The sequence below is a fragment of the Helianthus annuus genome, chromosome 4 (assembly GCF_002127325.2).
Source record: "Helianthus annuus cultivar XRQ/B chromosome 4, HanXRQr2.0-SUNRISE, whole genome shotgun sequence".
Lineage (NCBI taxonomy): Eukaryota > Viridiplantae > Streptophyta > Magnoliopsida > Asterales > Asteraceae > Helianthus > Helianthus annuus.
Genome location: NC_035436.2, coordinates 175,725,070 through 175,750,747, shown reverse-complemented (window position 1 = coordinate 175,750,747; position 25,678 = coordinate 175,725,070). Strand labels below are relative to the sequence as shown.

At 37.0% G+C, this 25,678-nt stretch overlaps 1 protein-coding gene across 1 annotated transcript; it reads right to left on the bottom strand.

The window, feature by feature from the left end:
• Positions 1-1,743: 1,743 nt before the first annotated feature.
• Positions 1,744-12,972, bottom strand: LOC110937331 (bifunctional 3-dehydroquinate dehydratase/shikimate dehydrogenase, chloroplastic). The gene is made up of 10 exons (XM_022179733.2): positions 12,481-12,972; positions 9,024-9,132; positions 8,707-8,931; positions 4,953-5,293; positions 4,213-4,276; positions 3,449-3,557; positions 3,142-3,294; positions 2,913-3,061; positions 2,285-2,447; positions 1,744-2,140 (listed from the first exon to the last, which is right to left on the bottom strand). The coding sequence occupies exons 1-10, from the start codon at positions 12,678-12,680 to the stop codon at positions 2,097-2,099; spliced, it is 1,557 nt and encodes a 518-aa protein (XP_022035425.1). The 5' UTR covers positions 12,681-12,972; the 3' UTR covers positions 1,744-2,096.
• Positions 12,973-25,678: the final 12,706 nt, after the last annotated feature.

Here is a 25,678-nt window from a genome sequence, read left to right as displayed (position 1 = left end):
AGTGATAGGAAAAAAAATATTAATGACAGAGTCTGTTAAAATAAATACTTTGGTAGTTTTTTTTTTTTTTTTGGGTATTTATAATTGTTATTTGTATCACATTTTGGAATGATTGGAGTTAAACACTAGTTTATTTAAGAAAATATGTTACTTATTTTAAAATACACTTTTACATAAGAAAATATGTTACTTATTTTAAAGAGTAAATTACGTTTTTGGCCTTTGTGGTTATATCACTTTACTATATTAATCTAAAATAAGAATTTTTAACATATCTGCCCCCATGGTCTCTATAACTAACCATTTTGGCCCCTAAGTCTAGAGATCATTGAGGCCACAATGGTTAGTTATAGAGACCGTGGGGGCCAAAATGATTAGACTTAGGGGCCAAAATAGTTAGTTATAGAGACCATGGGGGCAAATATGTTAAAAATTCTTATTTTGGGCTAATATAGTAAAAGTGATATAACCACATGGGCCAAAAACGTAATTTACTCATATTTTAAAATACACTTTTACTAAAAGCAGCCGATGTGATTCAAGCAAAATTGGATGTAGATGATGACATTTGCTAATTGAAAACAAATACTGAATCGAATAAGATGTTTGAATATATTTTACAGTAAGTCTCACAAAATGGAATTTGACCCTTGTTAACGAGTGACTTTACATTTTAATGTTACTTTTTAAATATGTTTTACGACAAAGTTAAAGGTGTTTCGTCAGGTTAAATGTGTTATTTTTTAAAGTATGAAGCTTTAGAGTGTCATGTTACTTTCAATCTAAAGATTTTTTTTTTCTAAAATCTTTATATGTTAACAAAATTTTTTATGTTGGTAATGAATTAGTGATAAAACTTTTGGGTTGTGAGAAAATAAGTGAAAAGACGAGGTTTGAAAGTTATCACATAAATACAAGAAAGTATAATGGTTTACATGGATGTTAATCGATGTCCTTTACGTTCACTCTTCGACTCTTTACTTGAGAGTTCCTCCACTATCTTTTCTTTAAAACAATAAAGATCACAGTTTACAATCTTCTCTTTAGTATGGTATCAAAACACTACTCTCTAATTAAGATATAACTATCTTAATGACTTATTCTTAAGATCATCCATAGTGGTCACGTGAGTGTGAAAAAAGCGTTGCCACCTTAAGCCGGAGGGTATGGGGGGCGTTACCTCCGCCATGTCACCATCTATGGCGCCACCACCCATGCCCAGACATTTAAGGAGGGGGCGCCATTGTTGTGGCTTCAACATGGTAGTGGGCGCCAACGATGAAGGATTGGTTAGGGGGGGGGGGGGTATAGCTTGAAGGGGCTTTATCCCACACCCTTCAAGTTAAGGAGAGAGGCCTTAAAGCCCCTGTGTGACGTGGCGTTGATAAAGCCCCTCTCACACCCTCTAGCCTTAACGTCACTCGCTTGAAAGGGCCTAGTAGCCATGTGCGTGTGAAGAGATTTGTAATTATTATCAAATTAATTTTTTACTTTTTAAAAGCAGTGGTCATGTGGCTTTTTGTTTATTGAAATCATCCCTAATGTTCACTTTTATGTGCATTTCTCCAGTGGTCACACCGACGCCCCACCGACGCCCTTTTGGGCTAGCTAGGACGACCCATGACCACTCAACCCATCCACTATGCAGGTCAAATTTTGGTAGGTATCTCATAAATGCAACATATATCTTTGAATAGATTTTACAAAACGTCTCACAAAACAAGCTAGATTACTCAAATTAGGTGGCACTCCAATAGACCGTTCGGGTTTAGTTGAATTGCACATACAAGAAGGCATTGACCGAATAAGCGAACATTGATAAGAGTTTTATCACAGCGTTCTAAAATGCAAGTTTTACGCTCTTCAGCAACGTGCAATCACAATACATCCATCAATAACCGATATACACAATCTTTGTTCATTCTCTATTTTATCAATCATACTCTCTCATAAATTTAGTAATCAAACATATACTAAGGTCGTTATTCCACCTTATTTAAATATATTCGTGGTTTTGTACTCTTGGACGGAACCAGACTGGCCGAGGTGTTGAAGAGACCCTAGCCAATAGCCATGATGGTTGGATGATGAAAAACTCAAAATTGTTCTAATACAACCTTGCGCATGAAGTCCTCCGGAGCTGTTACATAACATAAACATAACATCTGTTAATAGATATGGCAGTAGCTGCTATCTTCTATTTACTACACTTGTTTCAAGGTGTGTGTATGCATAAACGAGCAATAAATAATGGGCCATAAAGGATGGAGATAAGGATGGGTACCTAATCCATTGGTAAACAATTTGAACTGACCAAGAGCTTGTCTAACGAACATCTCAACACCACTCACTACCGTGACTCCAACCTCTGCAGCCTCTTGCAATAGCCGGGTGTTTCTAGGTGTATACACCGCATCAAATACAAGATCATATGATCTTAAATTCTCCTGATGAAATTAAACATACGTTAAAAATCTCATATACATAATTGCAAAAAAAACACCTTTTCATGGCACACGCATAGGACACACACACACACACGATGTGGTGAGATGAACGGATTGGGCAGGTTGGGTAACAGGTCAAAATGGGTCTGGGTTGAAACTGGTCATTTCTTAGCACGGGTCAAAAAATATTTTTTTTGACCCATTAATACTTCCTTGTTAATAGTTATTTTTTAAAACACTTAACGTGTAAAATGACTACAAAACTAAGTTACAGACTTAGGAGGTTGTATTTTATGGATTAAAAATAAATTTTGGGCAACTTTCAACTTGTTTAACCATTATATCTTTAGCTATATTTCTTGATTTGACCTGTTTAAGTTAAAACACAACCCAAATTGACCCAATCACACATACACGTGTGTGTGTGTGTGTGTGTGTGTGTATAGAGAGAGAGAGAGAGGGAACCTTGGAGACTGGTGTTAGGTGGACATCTGGTTCCATGCCAATGGCAGAACAATTTGCAAGAATCATTCCATTTTGGGGGCAATATGTGTCCAATTGTTCGATAGGCAAAGCCTCACCAGACACTGCTCGTGCAAGAGACTCCGCCCTCTCTGTCCGCGAAAACTTATCATAAGGGCCAAAAGTAATAAAAATTATAAAACAGTCAAGCGTATTAAGTCAAATGATCTACCAAAATTGCGGTTAAAAATCACGACACGCGCTCCTTTGCTTTTGGCTCCGAAAGCTAGTGCTCTCCCCGCACCCCCTGCTCCAACCAATACAAATAATCTTCCACTAATTGGGGATGATCCATTTTGTACTTCCCCCTTTGAACTCTGCCTCTCTGTTCACCAGTAAATTGAATCTTTTAACTTCAAAATTGACCAAAAACTTTTTGGTTATCATGAGAAATCGTTTACTTTAATCTATAAGAACAATATATGAAATCTAGAGAGCTTCTTAAGTCGAAATTTAAATTATGTAATTGTGTATGGTACCTTGCAGTGCATCTTCTATAGCAGTGATGCAGGCATCGCAATCTGTGTTGTAACCAACCAGCTTCCCGTCAATGGGCCGCCTAACAATGGTGTTCACAGCTCCTATTGACTGATAACATGTGAAGAATGTGTAAAATCAGTTGATAGCACCAAAGGTTTAGTCTTTTCGTATTTAACTGCAGTCTTAAACGAGTAAAATATAGGTGAAACTGAACAGAGTTTTGACACCAAAATGGAAGTAAAAAATCGTTTCATCTCTTGGAGCATGCAAGTTGAGAGTTGAGTAGTTTATAGATGTGAACTAAGTAGTTAATGCGGTAAAATATCGGATATCGGTCAAGGACCGATATTTGAGATATCGGTTATCGCGGTGGGATATCGGTAATTTTAATATCATGCTAAATTTATATATATAGCATTTTAACACCAACAATTGTAACAAGTAAGAACTGACTAAGACTTAAAACACTAACATCTAACAGTAACAACTAACAGTTAAGACTTAAAACACTAATAGCAACAGTAAGAAGAAAAATGAACGGTATAAATAAGAAGAATGGTACTGATATCGGGAAAATCAGTGATTTATCGATCAAATATCGGTCCTACATCGGTCAAATATCGGACAATATCGCTGATATTATCGGTACTGATATTCTGACCAATATTTTGTACCGCTATCTCGGCAGGGGACCGATAACCGATATATCATTGATATATCGGTTGATATATCGGGATATTAACTACATAGGATGTGAATATACCTTAGCAAGGGGATCAACTTCATCGCAACATGCTACCGCTGCTTCCTTATGTGGCAGTCCAATACTATGTGTTCCATCAAAGAGAATACATGCATGCATTAGAAACACCTAGTCAATATACACAGTGTTATATTTTAGAAACAACCTAGTTATATTATCAACATCTTCGACTACATATATCATGGTAGCAATGTAGCAATTCCCATTGGTAAAGAAACAACATAATACGATTATACAAGAGTTAAATGCCATTTTAGTCCCTGTGGTTTGAGCCATTTTGTCAGTTTAGTCCAAAGGTTTCATTTTTTGCCTGTGGATCCAAAAAGGTTTCACCATTGCCATTTTTGTCAACTAGGTTAACTTCATCCATTTTTTTTGTTAACGAGAAGGGCAATTCGGTCATTTTACATGTAATTCTGTTAACTAGAAGAGCAATTCGGCCATATAAAATGACCGAATTGCCCTTCTCGTTAACAAAAAAATGGATGAAGTTAACCTAGTTGACTAAAATGGCAATGGTGAAACCTTTTTGGATCCACAGGCAAAAAATGAAACCTTTGGACTAAACTGGCAAAATGGCTCAAACCACAGGGACTAAAATGGCATTTAACTCATTATGCAAAGATTCTTTTAAATAAGAATAGCTCAGTAGCTAAAAATAAAGAAATAAAATCTGAACACTGTCCAACAAATCATAATCAAAGAGCAGAAATAAGCACTATTTGAATTAGATGAAGTACCTGAAACCAGCAAAATCTGAACATGAATACACTCTGAGGAACTCTTTAAGATTGTCAACGAGAAGCGGGACATAAATTCCATTGAAACCACAATATCTGAAAGCAGGATTATGTAGCAGAGGACCTTTGCTATGACCTACTGGATTTGAGACAACACCAAACACTTTTGTATCCATGTCCACATTATCGAGCTGATAAACGTTCTTTATGCTGAGTAGAGGCGGTAAGCCAGGTATGGATTTTCCTTCTAAAGAACCACAAACCATAAAGGCGCCATATTTTGGGCCTAATAATTGGCTTATAAGCCCTCTATCTCCAACTGCTCTTACAATCACAGGGACCTGCAAATTCAACACATCACACACATCAGCATTACTCACCATAAAAGCTTACGTTATTTGTTATACGAGAAGAGGCTTCGACTACAAACGGCTTTTCTTAAGACAAGCAGCCGCTTATGATGATATTTAAACCATCGAATCTTAATCAAATATACCAAAATCAGTACACATCAATATATCAATAATGTTTTAAGGGGATGTTTGCCTGTGTGTTTTGAAACTGATAGTTGCAACTTGAAGAAGCGTAATTGGATAACCATATAAACAGTTGATTAAAGCTATGGATAGGTAGATGAAATATCCATTTATGTCAGTTACTCAATTATAAGTTATCTTGATATGATTCATAAAGGCACAGGAGCAACAAAAAAGCAGGAACAAAAATAAAACAAAAGTAACCAGTTTGAACCTGACACCGGGTTCGAGACTTTTATTAAAAACTCATAAAATTCGACCGTAAATAAACCTTCACATGCACCCTCTATTTCTACTAATCAAATACTAACCCTACCATGGAGAACAAATAAACTCTAATTACTATGAAACCAAATAAATAAACTCTTCTAATATAATTCAACCTTACCAAATAAAGTAAATAATAATAAAACAATAAACTAGTAAATAACTTGTTGGAAATCAGGCCCTTGAACGAATACGCAAACACGATATATGAACGAACTGTTCGACTCTTTTATTATTCAACAATGAGAGCACATCAATACAATAACCCTAACCCTCTATTTATACTAGAACTCAGTTTAGTCCTAACACGACTTGAATCTATTAAATAAATAAACAGACTCCTAGATAAACCGTATTAGTTTAAACTAATAATTATCTCTAAATAAAATATAAAAGACTCAATAAATTCTTAATTCAAGATTAACGTCTTCAAAACTAAACTAAAGATGGACTCCAACGTTTGACCCGATCCAAATTAAGCCAACAATTCATTGATCCAAATAATCAGAAGTTACAACATTGTTTGTGTCATAACATAATCAGTTTACCAAATAATACTGAATATAAAATATCTAATACAGTACAGTTAATAAATAGCAATGTTTTAAAAACCGGTAAATACCGGCCGGTATTACTGTTTCCAGATGTAAATCCGGTACGAAACACCTGGTAAATAAGTGAAACAGCATAAGGTTTGTACCGGCGGTAAAATCCGGTATACCGGCTTGAAACATAATACCGGTACCGGCTCAGGGTTATTTTAGTTTGGGTTGTTACTTATTTTTATTATATATGTTACTTATCTTACGTAATTTTTATATAGTATGATTATGTTACAAAAATAACCACTGTTTTGTAAAACCACTGATTAGAAACCACTGATTAGTTTGATAAACTACTGATCAGTTTGTCTAACCACTGATGAACTTAACTACTGATCAGTTTAAGCACTGATCAGTCTAACCGCTGATCAACCACTGACGGTTAGAAGCAGTGGCAAGTTGAAACAGAACTACTGATCAGAACGACGGTTAGAAAAGGTTGCAAATAGAAGTAGAAAAAGAAACAGTAAACGATTTAACCAGGCTTGTGTTTGACACAATTCCCTTAAACAGATTCGCCGTCTGTTCCCAGGGTACGCCGGTTCGAAACAGCACCGAGCGCTGCCGGACTTGAACACTTGCCTGAAAAGTAAACCGGAGAATGCTGCAGAGAGATCGAGAGAAGAGAGTGTATTTCGGTGTATGTAACTGTGTTGGTCTGCATTGGGTTTTATAGGCACTGATCATAACTGATTCTGGCCTCATCATTGCAGGAATTAAAGCAAGTCGGTTTCAAAACTTATGCCTCATCATTGCAGAGAATTAACTCACATAATGGCTCAGCCGGTTTCGAAACTGAATAGTATAATGGTTCTCATTAAAACTGTCTCCCGCGAGCCCGGGTTTTCGGAGCTGCATTCGTGTCCGCAGGACGTACACGAGTTCAACTAAATCCGGTTCCATTTTTTGCACCCCCCCCCTGCGTGCGCGCGGGTAGGACTTGTGGTAAAACATGTCATAAGACTTCAAAGGCTTCCTTAAGGTTTCTCCTTATATATAGCCTATCTTTTCACTCCCACACCGATGTGGGACAAAGTGAATTACCCACTTGAGACTTTCATTCACACTAAACTTCCAACATCGTAACTAAAAGTTCTTATTTAATATTGTATGAAACGAAAATAGTTATCCTCTAGTTGACGAGGATGACGATAATAGTGAATTTCATCTTTTATGCAATCGCGAACTTGATGTATTCAACACTCAAATGGCTTAAACATATCGTACACTTTCATTTAAAAGAGCTTGTTGGAAAATTGAATGGTGCAGATATGTGGGGTTAAATGTGTGCCTTTTGAAGGACACATCAAAAGAGCTTGTGGATTCTGGATTGTACACTTTCATTTAAAAGAGCTTGTGGCTCGTTGTCAGGAGGAAGTTTTTGCCTTCTCCATGTGGATTCTGGATTGTACATTTTAGAAAATGTTTTTGATATAGGTTGGTTGGATTGGAAGGGGGATGGTGCAGATATGTGGGGTTAAATGTGTGCCTTTTGAAGGACACATCAATATGGATCATGATGTTGGACCCTAACAACTTTTTTCTTTCTATCTTATATTGCAAAAAGAAGTTTTGACACAAACATATGACTGGAAATTGCACATAAGCAGGTATTTATTAGTAAAAGATGCAGGTTGGGTTGGATGTAAGGCATTTAGCCTGTCATGGGTCAAATTGGCTCAATTTATCATATGCGTATCAAATATGTTTTTTTCTCATCTTATGAAAAAGTGAGATAATTGCATTGATCTGGGTTTGCCAGTTAAAGATCAACTTTGTTTGGATCAAATCATTAGCTTATTCTACCCACTCTGATCTTCTGACATGCCTATGCATAATTGCATATGAAGATTCTAAATACCTCAAAGATCATTCCAAGGTCATTTTTTGCAAGACAATTAGAACACAATATTAATTTATTATACCCAAAAATTTAGTCTGGTGTAATTAAATATCTTTAGTTATGATTTCTTGAGCCGGGGGTCTCTCTGGAAGCAGCCTCTCTATCCCTAGGGATAGAGGTAAGGTGTGCCTACATCCCACCCTCCTTAGACCCTACAAATGGCTTTGCTATTTGTGGGATTTACTGGGTACAGTTGTTGTTGTTGGAAAATTGAATGATTTTCGATTGTCTTTTGGATACTTTTGGATCATCTTTTAATATGTAATCATGCATTTTTGGATTAACTTTTGAGTTGATATTGTAATTTATGAAATTATGGAGTTAGGTAGTCAACCTTGTTGAACCGCTCAGTACAACCTGCTTCAACCGGTTGAACCATTTTTTAGCTTAATCCGGTAATTTAAAAACCGGTTTTTAAAACATTGATATATAGTATTGGTACCTACCTGTGAATGAGTAAGGATATGAAAGACTGGTGCTACATCTGTAATATAAGCAACTTCAGTGACAACTTTAACGATATCTGCTCCGGTAGATTGAAGAGCTACAAGCAAATTGCCTAGGGTTTCTTTGCAACAAATGCCAATGCCACTTTTCACGTAACTAGATACAATTATCTTGCTATTTTCTCGTTTTTGCATCAATTCATTCATCACATCAGAAGAAGCCAGCTGAAACCACCGCAAATTAAAATAAAAAAAAAAAAATTATCGCGTTCAGGTTTGCAGATACAACACAATACAAAAGTGATCATGGAACTAACCTCAAAGTCGATTTCGACAAATTCAACATTCAATTCGATTGCGAGCCTCAGAATTTGCAAACATTTGTGCTTCAAATCTCCTTTGTGTGATTTATTCTGTGAATTTACTCTGTAAAAGATGTATTATTTTAAATGTCTATAAAATAAAAAGAAAACGGTATTTTGGTTATTACCGGTTCTCAACTTCTCATACAAGTAGAGGTGCACAAAACCGGGTTTGAGCCTGAATCAGTTTGGGTTGTAAACCGGTCTTTTTTTTTACCTTGAGTTTAAGCCGGTATGGGTTCTAAATCATTTTTAGGGTTGGAAAATTCAACCCGCTGAAACCGATTTAGATCGGGTTCAAAACCATTTTGGGACGTTAAAATCGGTTTTTTTTTAAGCGGGACCAAATCCATACAAGTTGAAACCAGGTATCAACACAAATATCCTGAACCTATTCCAAACCGTTGTGTTAGGTACTCAAGACCCAAGCTGATTTCTTTTACACCTCTACACGCAGTTAACATTTAACTTAATTTTATTGAATTCCATATTTTAACAAGTTTCGTTTTCAATGCTTTTGAAAATATTATTTATCCTATTTTCTAAAACTAAATAAAGTATTAATATATTTAGTAGTTCACGTTTTTTAAAGAATTCCATATTTTAACAAGTTTCGTTTTCAATAACTTATAAAATATTATTTATCAGAATTCCATATTTTAACAAGTTTCGTTTTCAATAACTTATAAAATATTATTTATCATATTTTCTAAAACTAAATAAAGTTTTAATATTATTTTGCACTTCACGTTTTAAATGATATTTGTTAGGTAAGCTCATGACCTTTGGACGTTTTTCTTAGTCAGCTTTTGATTTAGCTAGTAAAACTCATGAAACTCTTCAATGTTGACTTTTCTAAAGCTGATAAATTTCTGATACGTTATTTTAAACGTTTTCGATTAATGATACAAGAAAACCTCCATATTTTGAAATGCGTGAACCCAATATATTTTCTAAATTTAACAAGTACAGATAAGTTGGGACCGAACATATCATGCTGAAAAAAAAAATATAAAATATCAAATGCCTCGAACACCGAAATTAATTAATTAATTAATTATTATGTGATGATGATGATGAGTGACTCACTGAAAGTCAGGGATTGAGGATGAGGCCACAGGCACACCCCATACTCTTCGGCTACCAATAAATGATGTAATGATTTTTAATTTTCTGATCTTCAAAAATTCCCACTTTTTAGTATTTGAAATTCTAAATAGTTTTTGAACCAACTAACAGATTACCTAAAGATCGTGATATAAGGATTTTTTTTTTTTTTTAATTTACAAGAGTGAGATCATAATATAGAATTAATACATGTGATGTAATTCGTGTTAAATAGAAATTGCATGACATATTACGAACTGTTAAAGGTTTAAATATCATAACATAGAATACTAAAGTAGATTTTAAACTCTTTAAATTAACAACTTTATGAAATTACACACTGGGAGGTCGGGTGGTGTGTAATAAAGCTCTCATGCTAGTTAAAGCGCTACTTAAGGAGCTGTTTGGTAGCCTCTTAATAACTATTCAGATGCTACCTCTTAATGGTTTAAAATCTCTGAATGTATAAGGGTGCACGGGGTGCCTTCGGCAACCCCATGCGGTGACCCGTTTTACCGCTCGGCAAGAACACCGCCGATCATGCGGTGAGGTAGAGAGAGGAGAGAGACCGGTGGCGGCTCACCGAAGAGAGAGGGAGGAGAGAGAGGGGCGGTCCAATCAGTGATTTTCCTTTTTTTTTTTTTTTTTTTAAAAAAAAAACCAATTCACCTAAGAGGGGAGTGCCGCCATCAATTTAGGGTGTTAGGGGAGTTTAAGAGGGGAGTTGACGTGGCACACGAGGATTGGTTGGGCGTAAGAGAGGGGACTCACCTCTTAGGTGAGCACCCCTTACACCCTAAGAGGTAACCTCAAGTCTGAATGGCTAAGAAGTAACCTCTGAATGGTAAATCATCACATGTCACATTCTTCTACCTTTTCATTGGTAAAATTCTTAATGGTTCCATTAAGAGGTAGCCTCTTAATGACTATTCAGAGGCTACCAAACAGCCCCTATGGGCTTTAGTGTTAACTCACACGTTAACATTCATGGTGTGGTTTAGCTAAAGGTTAAAAAGAAAAAAATTAAATCTAACTGGCTCATTCATGGTGCCCCCCACTCTTTCTCTCTCTCGCAATTGTTAAATCTCTTAACGATTGCAGCAATGGCACCCTGGAATAACTAGGATGGAGCGGTGTTTGACGCCTTTGCTAGCCTACGTGGCGGGGGCCACTTCACACCGATTGGCCTAATGGCTTTAATACTTAATGTTGCCCTTTTTAACAATTCGTCTTTTATTTTGATGTATTAGATCAACAGTCCTATGATTTAAAAAAATATATAAAATAATAAAATCTATAAATTAAAAGATAGATTTAAAAAAAAAAAATACAAAAACAGATGGGAAATATAAGCTGATTTTTGTATGTATCCATTAGAAGATATTTTGATAAACAAAAAGTTAACCAATAATAGTTTATACGTGACATGGATGCATAGCCACCTACCACTGGTGGCGTCCAGTTTCCATGTGCATCTGCACCTAGACTCTCGTCGTCTTCTCCAACTAAATTTTATTATATGTTTAACCCCACCACCATCTTAACCTTTTTTTTTTATTTTTCTCTCTACAACTTTATGGACCAAATACGAACAAGGATAAAAAAGGTATTTGGGTGGGTACAAAGCTGGGTTAAACAATACAAAGTTGCGGATGTTACAAGACCATCTCCAATGCAATAATCTGAATGTTACGTGGACGTCTAGTGACGTCTGGATTGGACATCTCCATTGGAGAATGTGTCCGGTGGGGACGAAAAGAAAAGTAGGACCCTCTCCCACATATAATATATTATTATTTTAATTTTTTTTATTTAAAGTGTGTTTGAAAATAAACGTAACGTTGAAGAAGAATTAAATGAATGTGTTTGAATTGTGGGGGGAAATTTGATATGGCGCGTTCGGAAGTGCATTAGGCCATACATGGTGGAGTAGCACCCCATGCCAAATCAGCATGGTTGGGTGCTAAACACCATTACGAACAGCCAAAGGTGATGAGCGCCACCACAAAAACGGGTGTGGAGGAGAAAATGGGTGGGGTCTACTATCTACTAATCAATCATAGATTTTTTTTTCTTTTCTTTAATTTAATATTAGTTAAACCATTACACACTTGTAAAAGAATAGGTTAGTATAGCACCATTGTCTATGACACTTTTTAGTTATTCTAGTATACTTGGTCTTAGAGACGACGCTCTAACGGAACAAAGAAGAAATAAATGTGTTTGAAACTAAATGACCCAATTAATAATCTTAATAATAATTGAATTAAAGGCAGAAAATGTGAAGTAAAGAAAGATGAGGTACCTGAATGAAACAATTGCAGGAAGAGTTGTTTGTTTGAAGAGAAGCTCAACATCTGCAAGATGGATAACAGAAATGGAGTCCATACAAAGCTCAACAAGATCTGCACCTTCTTCTTTTGCTTTCTCAATTGACTTCACCATCTCTTCTATAGTTTCACTTTCAATTGCAGCACATACTAACAAGTTGTTCTTGAAACCCATCTGGTTAAACTTATCCTTTCTTTCTTTGTTGAGTGGTGGTGGTTGGTGGTTGGTGGGTGCTCAATGAGGCAGAGTATAACTTGGCTGCCTTATACAAGTAAGACTCATGTGTATGTGTGAGTGTGTGACATTTTATAGAATCCTAAATAATATTGAACACTGCAATTTCTTGTGGCGTCAATAAATGATTAAATGGCAATTGCTACCTACCCACCCCCTCCCTGATTGTGTAGAATTTGCCTCTTTCCTTTCAGCTTCTCAGTATTTGTCCTCATTGAGAAATATGAGAATCTCACCATATAAATGTGATAAAGATTTTGCTTTTATTGAGGTCAAGGGTTTGAGTCAAGACGGATTTGATACAATTTAAGCCGTTCATAAAAAAACGATATTTGCGGTTACTTATATTAATATAACATAACTTATCTTATTAGACTGCGGGGTATGGTGGGGCTTGGGTTGGGGCGGGTGATGACACGTGGAATGGGAGGCCCCCCCCCACTGCCTGGTACGTGTCCGCGGGGTATGGTGGGGCGTGGGTTGGGCTTGGGTTGGGTGACCGGTTGGGGTGACCGCTTGGCTAAGCCAACGGTTTGAATTTAAAAATTCAAAACTTTTGGGATGGCCCGCTATGACGTGGCGGGTGAGCCAATGATATTCAGCCAACTAGGATGGCCAAACCGCCCCACGCCCGGCTTGAAACCCATGCCCCAAGGGCCACGCCGAAACCCATGCCCACCCGGGGTGGTGGCTTGGGCGTTTTCCCCTACCCACGCCCAAACTCTCGCCCCATACCCCGCAGTCTTATGTAGGGTAAACTGCTAAAATGGTCCTTAATGTTTGGTCACTTTTGTCACTTTAGTCCAAAACTCAAACCTTTTGAATCTGGGTCCATGTGGTTTCAATTTTGTTGTCATTTTCAAAATCAAAATCTGGTCAGATTTTCAGTTAACATCCAATTTTTTTTTGTCTTTTTCCTCTCTTTTAAGGCTAAATTGCACTTTTCGTCCTTTATGTTTCAATGTTTCGACAGCCGTTGTCCTTTAACTTTAAAAATTACACTGTATGTCCATTATGTTTGCAATCATTAACAGGCGATGTCTTTTCAGCTAAACCCAATTAACTTTTTGATGTTAAAACCCCTCACGTGTAACTTTGTAGAACTCCTTAACAGCAGATGTGCAATACCCAAATTCCGTTGGACCGAATTTAAACTCCATCGATTCATCATCATCACATCATCAACTACTAACATTAATGATTCGAAATATCTATTCAGAGATCAAAACTCAGTGTTTTCAGATTTCGATTGAATTTAAGTGAATTTCGGACTGATTTGGTTGAATTTCGTTGAATTTCAGTTTGATTCGATCGATCGATATGTTTCAGTGAAAATTTTAGTGTTTTCAGATTGATTCGATGAATTTTGGTTGATTTCGGACTGTTTTCGTGGACAAAATCAACTGAAATTAATACATTCTGTTCATAATTTCTTATACACATTGAATCTGAATGAATACTATATTTCATACTGTTTCAAATTACGTTGAAGAGGATTTGTTGTGTTAATGCATCGTAGAAAGAATAGGAACTGAATCGGATCGATTTCGGATTTTAGTTGATATTCGGTGAATCTCAAATTGTTTCAATGATTTGTGGTTGAAATTTCTTACATTTAGGACTGATTTGATTCAGTTCTGGTGTGCTTTTTAATTTATTTTTTATTTTTTCTAAATCCTGTCAATTTTTTTTTACGAAGAGCTGGTTATTTTCTTACTTCAAACTCAAAACGATTACAAACTAATGGCAGGTAGACGAGCAACAAGCTGCGCCGCTACCCCTTTCTGAATAGCAAACCCTACCCTGCTAAACACAAAATGGAGGTTAGCTTCCCTCCCGACACGTTTTGGGGGGCTTGGGATTTGCTCAGCTGAGGATGCCTCTTCCTACGCTTTTGTGGCTTCAAGGGCCCAATCTTGGGTTCTTCAAGACCACATCCTTCGCGAATGTGGGGGAGAGCTGTTGGACTCTGATTACAAGGGTGCGTTGGACAATCTGCATAGTTCTCTTCCCGGTCTTGATCTTGGCGGTTTCTACATTAAAGACACCGCCCCCATTAAAGCCCAGAAAATTCTGGCGAATGCCTTATATGGAGAAATCGTCAAGACAGTTGAAGAGAAGTTTGCCTTTTCCCCTCGCCAGCGAGCCGTGTTTGAGTGTTTGCGAGCCTCCCATGCTCAGGATTTCCTGTCTGTTGTTCCCATCGAAGGTTTAGGGCAATGTATGTCAGCTGTGGAATACCGGGCTATCCTCAAGTACCGTTTAATGATACCCCTTTTCCCGGCTGATGACCCGTGTCCTGTATGTCGGAAGTGCTGCTTGGATTCTTTTGGGGAGCATGCAGTATATTGCAAAGAATTACCGGGCTTTAAGTATCGACATGATTTAGTTCGAGATGTGCTGTATGATGTCCTTAAGCGAGCAGGGATCTCGGCAAAAAAGGAAGCTCCGGTGAACTTCTTGACTGATCCATTAGAAGGGAGATCTACGCTACGGCCCGCTGACATTCTTGTTTTTGGATGGGAAGGAGGGAAACACGTCTGTGTCGATTTGACAGGTGTGTCCCCCCTCGTTGGGTTAAGAGACCACGTGTTTGTGGCGGGACAGGCGATAACCAAGGCAGAGGCGGGCCAATTAGCTAAACACGAAAAAGCTTGCATCGAGAATCAGCACGTGTTCGTCCCGTTCGCTTTCGATACATTTGGCGCTCTCGCCCCTGACGCGGTGCGGTTCCTAAAGCGGGGTTCAACAGGTGGTATGCAGTAACACCGCACATGTTAAGGGGCTTTTTAACATTTCAAATAAGTTTCGATTTGATTCAGTGAAAGTTTCGGATATTTCGAACTGATTCAGTGAATTTCGAATCGAAAGTTCTATCATTTTGGACTGATTATATCGATTCGTGTGTGATACGGGTTGAAGTTTTGAACATTTTGGACAATTTTTGTGTATTACAGGTTGTTTTCACAATTAAAATTGGTTGAAATCTAAACAGAATTGAAATATTATCAATATATACATTCTTAACAGTTGAGAATTAGAATGTTTTCATAAAGAAATATCAACAAAACTTCTAAAACATCAAAATTTCGAATACAGTCAGCTTCTGTTTATCTTGAACTGAATTGGTTAATAACTCGATGAATTCTAATGATGTATCATTAGCGAATCGAGTTTTGATCTCTGAGTTGTAGAAGTTTGCCAAGTTTCAGCTTTGTTATCTGATTTGAGTAGTTTTATTTAAAACAGAATCTGGGTACTGCACATATGGTCCCTGCTATTAAGGAGTTTTACAAAGTTACACGTGAGGGGTTTTAACATAAAAAAGTTAACTGGTTTTAGCTGAAAGGACACCGCCCGTTAATGATTGCAAACATAAAAGACATACAGTGTAATTTTTAAAGTTAAAGGACATCGCATGTCGAAACATTGAAACATAAAGGACGAAAAGTGCAATTTAGCCCCTCTTTTAATAAAGGGCAAAATGGTTTTTTAACGTTTTATTATAACAAATTAAAAAATCCGACTATTTTGCTTTCATTCAAATGGGGAAAAAGGACAAAAAAAAATTGGATGTTAACTGAAAAATCTGACAAGATTTTTGATTTTAGATGAAAATGACAAAAAAAATTGAAACCACAATAACACACACTCAAGAGGTTTGAGTTTTAGACTAAAATGGCAAAAGTGACCAAAACTCAGAGACCGTTTTAGCAGTTTACTCTATTATGTAATTGGTTTTAAAACTTCCTTTTTTTGTGTTTTCTAAGAACCATAAAACTTCTATATGAAAATCATAAATGCATCAAGCTTATTCATTTTGCATGCAAAGGTAAGTTTTGAAAGTTAGTTACTTGAAAAAAAAGGATCAAGTGATTTTAAATATTTTATTACATTGTATGCCAAAAGAGATGTAACACTTTAAAAACATTCTTTGAGACCAAAAACCAACCTTAGCAATTAAAAATCAATAATCAAATTTCTTAGTTGTTGACAAATATTATTAAGAACATAAAGTATCACAATTTACAAGAAATATCTATGAGTCATCACACAAAGAAATTCTCTTAAATAATATAATATAAAGTTTAAAGCATTCCAAAATAATAATTGATGGGATCTTGGACGGGTATGGGCCCACGTGACTCTTATTGTTCATAAGGCTATACGGTATGGAGACGGACCAGCGAAGGAGGACGGAGCTCGACGGGGTGGGCGGCATGGTGTTGGCTCCGGCGACGGGGGTGGGGCCCACCTGGAGGATCGTCCCGAACGGCGAAGAAGGGACGTTGGCGACGGGGACGGAGCTCAGGACGGGGGGGCGGCACGGTGTTGGCTCCGGCGCCGGACCGCGACGCACCGGGGCCGACCCCCATACCGTATAGCCTAAGATTTGGGTAGGTACTAAAAAACTAAACACTAACTAATCATGGATTCGTCATTAGCCCCTAGTGATCGATGATTAATAATAGAAGAGAGAGAATTTAGACGACTCAAAGGTCTTTCTAGCATCTATCGCATCAAATAATAATATCGTTTGTTATGGTTTTATAGCCTACTATAAAACTAGGGAAAATTACGGCAGTAGCCGCTTGACCAGGCTTTTTACCAAAATAGCCATTTGACCAGGCTTTATGCCTCTATACATGTCAGCCCATCCAAGTGAACTCTCATTTTTATGCACCTTCAATCCAGCCACAATCAAGCGGACACGTGTCCCTCTTACCTGAACCGGCTTTATGCCGCTACACGTCAGCCGAGCCGCTACAAGTACAAGCCGAGCCGCTTCGCGCCCCTGCCCCACAAGCTAGCCGAGCCGCTACAAGTACAAGCCATGACCTTTCAAGGCCAAGCCGAGCCGTTTCAAAACTCTTTTTAAATTTCAATAGTATTTTTTAAAAAAAATATCAAAAAAATATGTCAAATTGGTTTTTGAAGTATAGGTGGGACAAATTTTTTCAATGTTGTATTTTTTAAGAAAATGACGTTTTTCTTAGCTTTAAAAAACCGAATCCCATACAGAAGGAGTTCTCTACTCTGTGTTATCTCCTTTTCTATGGAACCTCTCGGTTTTATGCCAATTTTTTCATCGGGTGGGTTACCTCTCGGTTTTATGACGTTTTACTTAGCTTTAAAATCTCAAACTCATTATATTTGTAGTGGGTTAGGATCAAAGAAAAGCTTTTGTATTTAACAACTTTTATATATGATAAATTTTATATTTTATGTCCATTGCAATAGACACTAAATAAGACAAGACTTTATTTATTAAGATACAATAGCAAACAAACAGACAAGCATTTATATAAACGTACGATTAAATTAAAAATCTAAGAAATAGAAAAACACATGTAAAGGCTTGGGCATGTGTTGAAAGCTCATAAATTCAAATGAAACGGCTTGGGGGTAGGTGGCATGCTGAAGCGGCTTAGATCCAGGGTGTAGCGGCTTGGGCATGTCTTGAAAGCTCATAAATTCAAATGAAACGGCTTGGGGGTAGGTGGCATGCTGAAGCGGCTTAGATCCAGGGCGAAGCGGCTCGGCTTGTACTTGTAGCGGCTCGGCTGACGTGTAGCGGCATAAAGCCGGTTCAGGTAAGAGGGACACGTGTCCGCTTGGTTGTGGCTGGATTGAAGGTGCATAAAAATGAGAGTTCACTTGGATGGGCTGACATGTGTAGGAGCATAAAGCCTGGTCAAATGGCTATTTTGGTAAAAGGTCTGGTCAAGCGGCTACTACCGTAATTTTCCCATAAAACTAACATCCCGACATAATAATATCTTTCTAGCATCCCGACCCTGGTTTCTCGCTACACACTGATACTTTTGCCATTAAAAAAAAAGAACCTACTGACATTTTAGAGGTCTGATAAGGTTTTGATACCAATAGGGAGTTCGATTCCTAGAAGAGTGTTTTTTCACCAATGGGGTGGTGGTCCATTGGAAAAGGCAAAGCCTTTAAAACATCAAGGTTGGAAATGGGGAGGTATTGGGTTCAAGTCCCACAGACAACAGGGATTAAAGAAATTAGCTGTTCAAAAAAAAAGAGTGTTTTCTCATACGATACTCCAATAATCCGTCAGTAATCCAAATTTACCGTTCAAAATAATAATAATAATAATAATAATAATAATAATAATAATAATAATATATTTTTTATTCCACCCTTAAAATGTCACTAGGCCATGATACCATCAACATCGATGTATTTTTAACATCCGAATCTAAACAGCAAATCCCATCAACATGCTCACCATTATGCTTTTCAAAAACAAAATGCTCACTATTATAATCTTTGGTCTCTTATACGAATTATTCTTTGGTCCCCTGTAAGAATTATTAATATTGTTTGCTTCACACATAGATAAAGGTAAGATTTATTTTTAGTTACTCTAATTATGAATTACCTCACTTTAGCATACCATGACTTAAATGTGGAGTTCACTCATCCACGTCTAATACGCACAAAACGCATGCTATTTAAGGCCGGATGTTTCAAGTGAATAAGTCTCTCTCATCAAGTAAATAGCAATTTGTCTAATATGACACAAATATATCTCATCATATTTTAGCCAAATATACTGTGTGCATAGGACGCATAAAGAAGATTGCAATATATGTGGTACAATATAAAAGACCATCTAGATACATATATACCTTTGCATGAATCTTAAACGATGCAATATCATAATACAAATACAAACCTTAGTCTTCACTGTATAACGACTCAAAAAACCGAAGATTTTGATCCTACATTACATGAGGTGTTGTCTTGATGACCGCAACATACAAACTTGGTATTAAACTAACAATCAGTTCTCTCTTTGAACTGAATTCTTTTGGTTTCAACTGATAGTTGCATGTGATGATTGACTACTTTCACTAAGGGTACATGAAGGTGGATTACCCACAAGATTACAATGAAGATTCACTTCAAACAACAAATATGATGTTTTTGGACATTTCCTAGAGTCACATGTGCCTCCCTGTTGTTCTGGGTTCTATCATATCTACCAACAGGTGCCTTGTAATTAGCATGAGTAAATGATGGTCCTCTGGTTAATCAATATTTTGTAAGATTATATATATATTATGTTTAATATTTAATCTAGTAGCCATTATAATCATTTACATAATATAGATCAAAATATATAATAACCTATTAAATAATTAGTTGGTAATTGTTGATGGACCATATTACCCTTATTAACTAATTAGGTTTCCTCCTGTGTACTTATATAAGGAGACTTATGTAGAGGTTGAGGGGTTAAACAGTTACACAATTAGACATACCCTATAATCATAACATCATCATCATCGACCTCTTCTCCTATAACCGATTACCCTTTTTCGGTTTAATTATCACCATCATCAGTTAGCACCCTAAGGAGGAACCAGACCACACTGACAAGCATGTCGAACTCCATGGCTTCTTCCATCACTGGATTCTCCACTGCACTGTCTGCTGTGACAAATATGTTTTCATGTTTTCCTCTCATGTTTAAACAGAACCGTTCAACATGTAGTATCAGAGCATATCTTGATTAGTCGGTTCTGTTTTGTATCCATAAATCTGGAATAAAACTGGAAAACAGAATTGAAAACCCTAATTAAATTCGTTTTTTATCATCCGAAATTCCATCTCGGATCAGTTTCAGATCATATGTTTCATCTATCATTACTGTTCCGAAATCATAATGTTCAAGAATTGATTAAATGCTTAATAAATTTTCCAGATTTCGGATATAGGGTTAAGATTAATATTTAGGGTTCATCATGTGTTCTTAGTTAAAATTCGAAATTCCTTATGTTTTGGAATATGATTTGAATTGTTAAATGTTTTCCTAATTTTGATCTATTTTGTCTAATGAGAATTTTCGAAATCTGTTAAAAGGATAAACAGATTATGATTTTTGAAATTTTCTGATAAAATTAGATCAATGTTAAAACAGGAAACTCTATCACAATTCCTAAGAATTCGATTTTCAGTTATGTTTTCACATTGACAGCTGTAACAGCTTGCAGAACACATTACGGATGATCATTACGGATGATCATTTCGGACCTCATTTCGGACTAAGCGTCCATTACGGATCATCATCTGACTGATCAATACGGACCATGACGGATCATTTCGGACTAATCGTTTCAGACTAAGCGTCCATTTCGGACCATCACGGATTATTTCGGACTAAGCATAATCATCATGGAATCATCCGCAATCGTTCGTCTTGGACACATCCGAAATCATCCGAAATGTATCCGAAATCATCAGAAATGACTCGACTTACGCGTCTTGGACACATCCGAGATCATTCGAAATCATCCATTTCGGATAATCCGAAATGATTCGAAATCATTCATCTCGGATGAATCCAATTCATGATTCATCCGAAATCATGAGTGTTCATAAAATATGGCAGTTAATGTGAACTAAAATTTGGCGCTAACGAGTGGTTTACTATTAAATAATTGGTTTTGTAATTACTTAGTTAATTAATCAGAATCAAATAATGTTTTACAAAACCAAAAATGGCTTAACTTGAATGAGTTTTGATGTATCATTTCTGGCCAAAGCTGACTTAATACATCTACTTATCGTTCAAGGATTACGAAAGCTATGTTGAGTGTGCATCATAAACATGAATGTCTTAATATCTGGCCAAAGCTGATTTAATTCCTTCATAGATGACATACTTAACAAGTGCATAACTAAAGTGATTATCTCAATTTCTGGCCAAAGCTGATTTGTTACAATCATTTTGCACACATGCTTAAATGATTACACTTCTGGCCAAAGCTGATTTGTCTTCATTTAAGTAGAATTTTTAACTAAGTCTATTATTTTGATGTTAGTAATAGACAATATCACAGCTTCATAATGTAAAATGGTCATTATTTATGTATGCCTTAGTATTACGTGCCCTTAGATCACATTAGAACTTCTTCCTTAGTATCATCACTTGCTCATCTTATTTCCACTATCAGCACAAATTGCGGTATTCCACCTTTGACTGGTGATAACTTTGCTGCATGGAGGGATGCTCTCATGCTTACTCTTGGGCTGCTGGATTTTGACTATGCCTTAAGAGAGAATAAGCCAGCGGACCTTACTACTCAAAGTACTGCTGCTAAGCAGTTGGCTCATGAAAAGTGGACTAGGTGTAACCGCACGTCTCTCATGTTTATGAAGCAGTCCATCAGCAATGCAATCAGAGGAGCTATTCCTGATTCTGAAGATGCTAAAACCTACTTGGCTTCTGTGGAGGCGCAATTCAAGGGGACGTCTAAAGCACACGCTAGTACTCTTATGTCACACCCCGAATTCCACGTGTCTCACCGGTGGGCCCGGTGGGGGATTACCGTGACGATGTTGGCAACAATATAATCAAACCACACAATTATATAATGCACAGCGGAAGCATAAGATAAATATACAAACTTCAACCTCTGATTGTAATATCAAAATGTATTACAGGAGTTGAATATATCCACAGTGGATCGTAATAAACATAAAGTATTGTTCCATCAGATACTGCAATCAAGCTTGCGAGACTTATCCCGATGCTAGGGAGCTAATACCAGCCAATTTACGTTTAGGTACCTGCACTTAATCTTTTTGGGGAAAATACGTCAGTTTACACTGGTAAATACATTCAACTGACACATTTGAAAATGTTTATTAAAATTGATTTGAATGCACAAGGCACAAACTCTTTTATAACTTGGGAAAATTATAATAAAATCTTGTGAACGTTTTACATGTTCTTTTATGCGTTCAGTAGCCCGGGTCGTGCCGGGTTAAAGATTTATAGACACACCACGTTTGCGTAAAACCGTAGTATAAAAACCAACGGCTACGTCTTTTAATTTTAATGTCGACACTTTATACCGGGTGTACGCCTACACCGGGATGTCGATGGTCGTGGCCATTTCGTAAAATGATGCCAAGGATATCCGGGACAACGGTCATTAAACCCCCCAAAGGCTTATAAGCAACAAAACTGTTTAAATGAGCCGATCATATTTAATCAATTAACCACCTAAGCGATGGAATTATATAATGCTCAATCAAGCGGTATTAATATACCGTAACCCAAGCCCATATAGGGGAAATAAGTTAAAGTATTTACCTTTGCAAGTATAAATCCTTAATTTAGATCAAGTCACCGATAGCTTTTACTGGGGCTCCTAATCTGGAACGAAGGTTTCAATTAACCTCTTAGAATCCTAACGGTCCTTATATTAGTCGTAGCTTAAACCGGTTGATTCCGATTCATAGATATGGTTAATTCGCATGAAAAGGCGAAAACCAAGAATGGAGTATGATTTGGACCCAACAAGTTCAGTGACTTGTTTTATATGGGTTTATAGTTCATACTCTGGATTTTGGGGTTCAAATAATATAATTTGACCCATATCGGCTATTGCACGAAAACTAGTTCCATGAGGCGTACAGTGTGCGCAAATAGGCGAAACGGTTAACTATGAGAGTCGTACGCTTATTTCCTAAGTCAACATGCCTTAAATGTGTTGTGGTATCAGTAGGATACCTTCCGTGACGCCCGTAACGAGTTTAAGTTAATACTATGCCCCGTAGGGGCTTTTTGGTCATTTTAAAGACTTTAAAAGGGCTTTTCGAGTTCTACAGGAAATCTGAGTTTCCCGAACAGCTTATAAAGCTTAAAATACTTTATTTATTATTTAAAACCAGTAGCAACTGGAATCGGGTCAAAAGACCTTGTAGAACTCCCGTTTTGGCCAAAAAAGGCATATTCGGTATTTACCGAACCGTAGCCATAACCGCAGGTTATGAGCAAGGTAAAAATTATTAAAAATCTTTAAAACTCCCAAAATATTATTTTACCACAGTGGGTAAAAGTTTTGGTGACGAAAACTTGGGTTAGATGGGCGTTATGCTAATTGCGCCGTTAATTACAAAACTTTCTTAAAAGTGCGCCTTTTAGCATAACTCTCATTCTAGGCCTCGGATTGACGTGAAACTTTAAGGACATGCTTATAATTTAACAAGCAAGGTTTTGTTCCGTTCACGGGTCCGAAATACTCGTTTTAATTTTAAAAGGCCGTTACGGTCAACTTTTAGGCGAATGACGGAATTGCGCAAAAGACTCGGATAACTCATGAACCGACCACAGAGGTTTATACCAACATGTGACCTGGTCCTAAGAGAGTCCTAAGGTATATTTATACCTCACTAAAACGGGTCAGAACTGAAGTCAAAGCAAAAGTCAAACTTTTGCGACATTTGGTTCCGAACCGGTTCAATATAGTAAATGATCGATTCAAACGAGCGCAAACAGGTTTATATACTTATTATCATGTTTTATGATTGTCAAAACAGGTTCCATAACATATACATTACAGATTATGCTTAAATTGCTAAAATAGCTTTCTGTTGACTTTTTAAGTGCGCGTTTGACTCGACATTTGACATAGTTAGAGTGGTGATCAGAGGGAACCCTTTTAGGGGTTTATTACCTCCATTGATACCAACTTATAACTACTTTTGATTCGTCATAAGACTGAACCATTACTGATTTATTGTAAAGTCAAACCGTAGTTACGACGGTTTGGTTCTTAGCCATTTACTAAGCAAATGTGGAACCACAAAGGTTGAATTACTTACAGAAGCTTAAGAGAAGACTTAAGAACACAGAGGAATGCTTTAGAGCTCTTGGAATGATCAGATGAGTGAGTTTTGAGTGTGGTGAACTTATGTTCACAACCTTGCTATTTATAGCCAATGTTAAGGTCCAAGATCATCACAACTCAGCCTACACTGGTCATGGATGATGGGCATATGTCCCCTAAGGTGTATGGGTCAAATGTAGGGTGCCCATGCCTCATTTATTGGCTCATGATCGTTCAAATGCTCCAAAGGCCAAGTAGTTACAACAATTCTGCATCTGGGCGTCTAATGCGGCCCGCATGGAGGTTCCATGCGTTTACAATGCGGGCCGCCTGGGATTAAAAGATCAGACGCGTAATTGAGGAGGCTCGCGGCCCGCCTCAACTTAACCCAATATGCAACGAGGGCCGCGTGGGGTTAAGATTTCAGAAATTTTAAATCTTTTGTCATGATTACGAAATCCAGGTAATTAATAACGAAATCTTTCGTAATGATTTACCTGACCTTTCGGGTTTGAAGGGGTAACTTTGCGGTTTGGCCCTCGGTTATTTACCGATAGGGGCCTCGTGTTATTTACCCGCATTATAAAGTCCCCGGTTTATTTATTAATTATATTGGAGAGCCTTAACTTTCACTGTTGACGCTTTTAACCCTTCTTCTACGAATTCGATCGTAACTTTCTCGTTTCATATCGAAACTTCGCGAAATTCATATATATTATTTTAGTGAGTGTATAATACCGTTACAAAGTCTTTGGAACGTTAAAGGGTCACTCAGAGGTATTATTAAACATGTTGACACAGTTAACCCCTGTAGTTTGTAATCTCTCACTTTCTTTCGCGTTTTGTTTTTGTACGATCTATAATTTATTCGTTTGAAGGTTTAAGCATTATTTAGGGATACTGTACAGTATATTTACCCTTGTTGACATTTTATAACCCTCGAATTTATATACTTTCAAGGTTTGTCAAAATTAGTCCTTTATTTATTATAGATGCCACGTGTAAACAAATGACACGTGTTAACACATCATTGGACACAAAAATTCGAGGTGTTACATCCTCACCCCCTTAAAATAAATCTCGACCCGAGATTTACTCAAATAAATAGGGGTATTTTTCTTTCATTGTAGCTTCGACTTCCCACGTATATTCAGGACCTCTACGAGCATCCCATTTGACTTTTACAATCGGTACGTGCTTTCTGCGAAGCTTCTTCACCTGTCGATCTTCAATCGACAAAGGTTTTTCTATAAACTTTAAGCTCTCATCTATATGCACATCTGTGTG

Excerpts from the sequence above, each read along its gene's own strand:
- LOC110937331 (XM_022179733.2), bottom strand. The coding sequence starts at position 12,680 with ATGGGTTTCAAGAACAACTTGTTAGTATGTGCTGCAATTGAAAGTGAA. Across the intron at positions 9,133-12,480 it reads CCTGCAATTGTTTCATTCAG|AGTAAATTCACAGAATAAAT; the intron begins GTACCTCATCTT and ends CATCTTTTACAG. Across the intron at positions 3,558-4,212 it reads AAGTTGATCCCCTTGCTAAG|TCAATAGGAGCTGTGAACAC; the intron begins GTATATTCACAT and ends ACATGTTATCAG.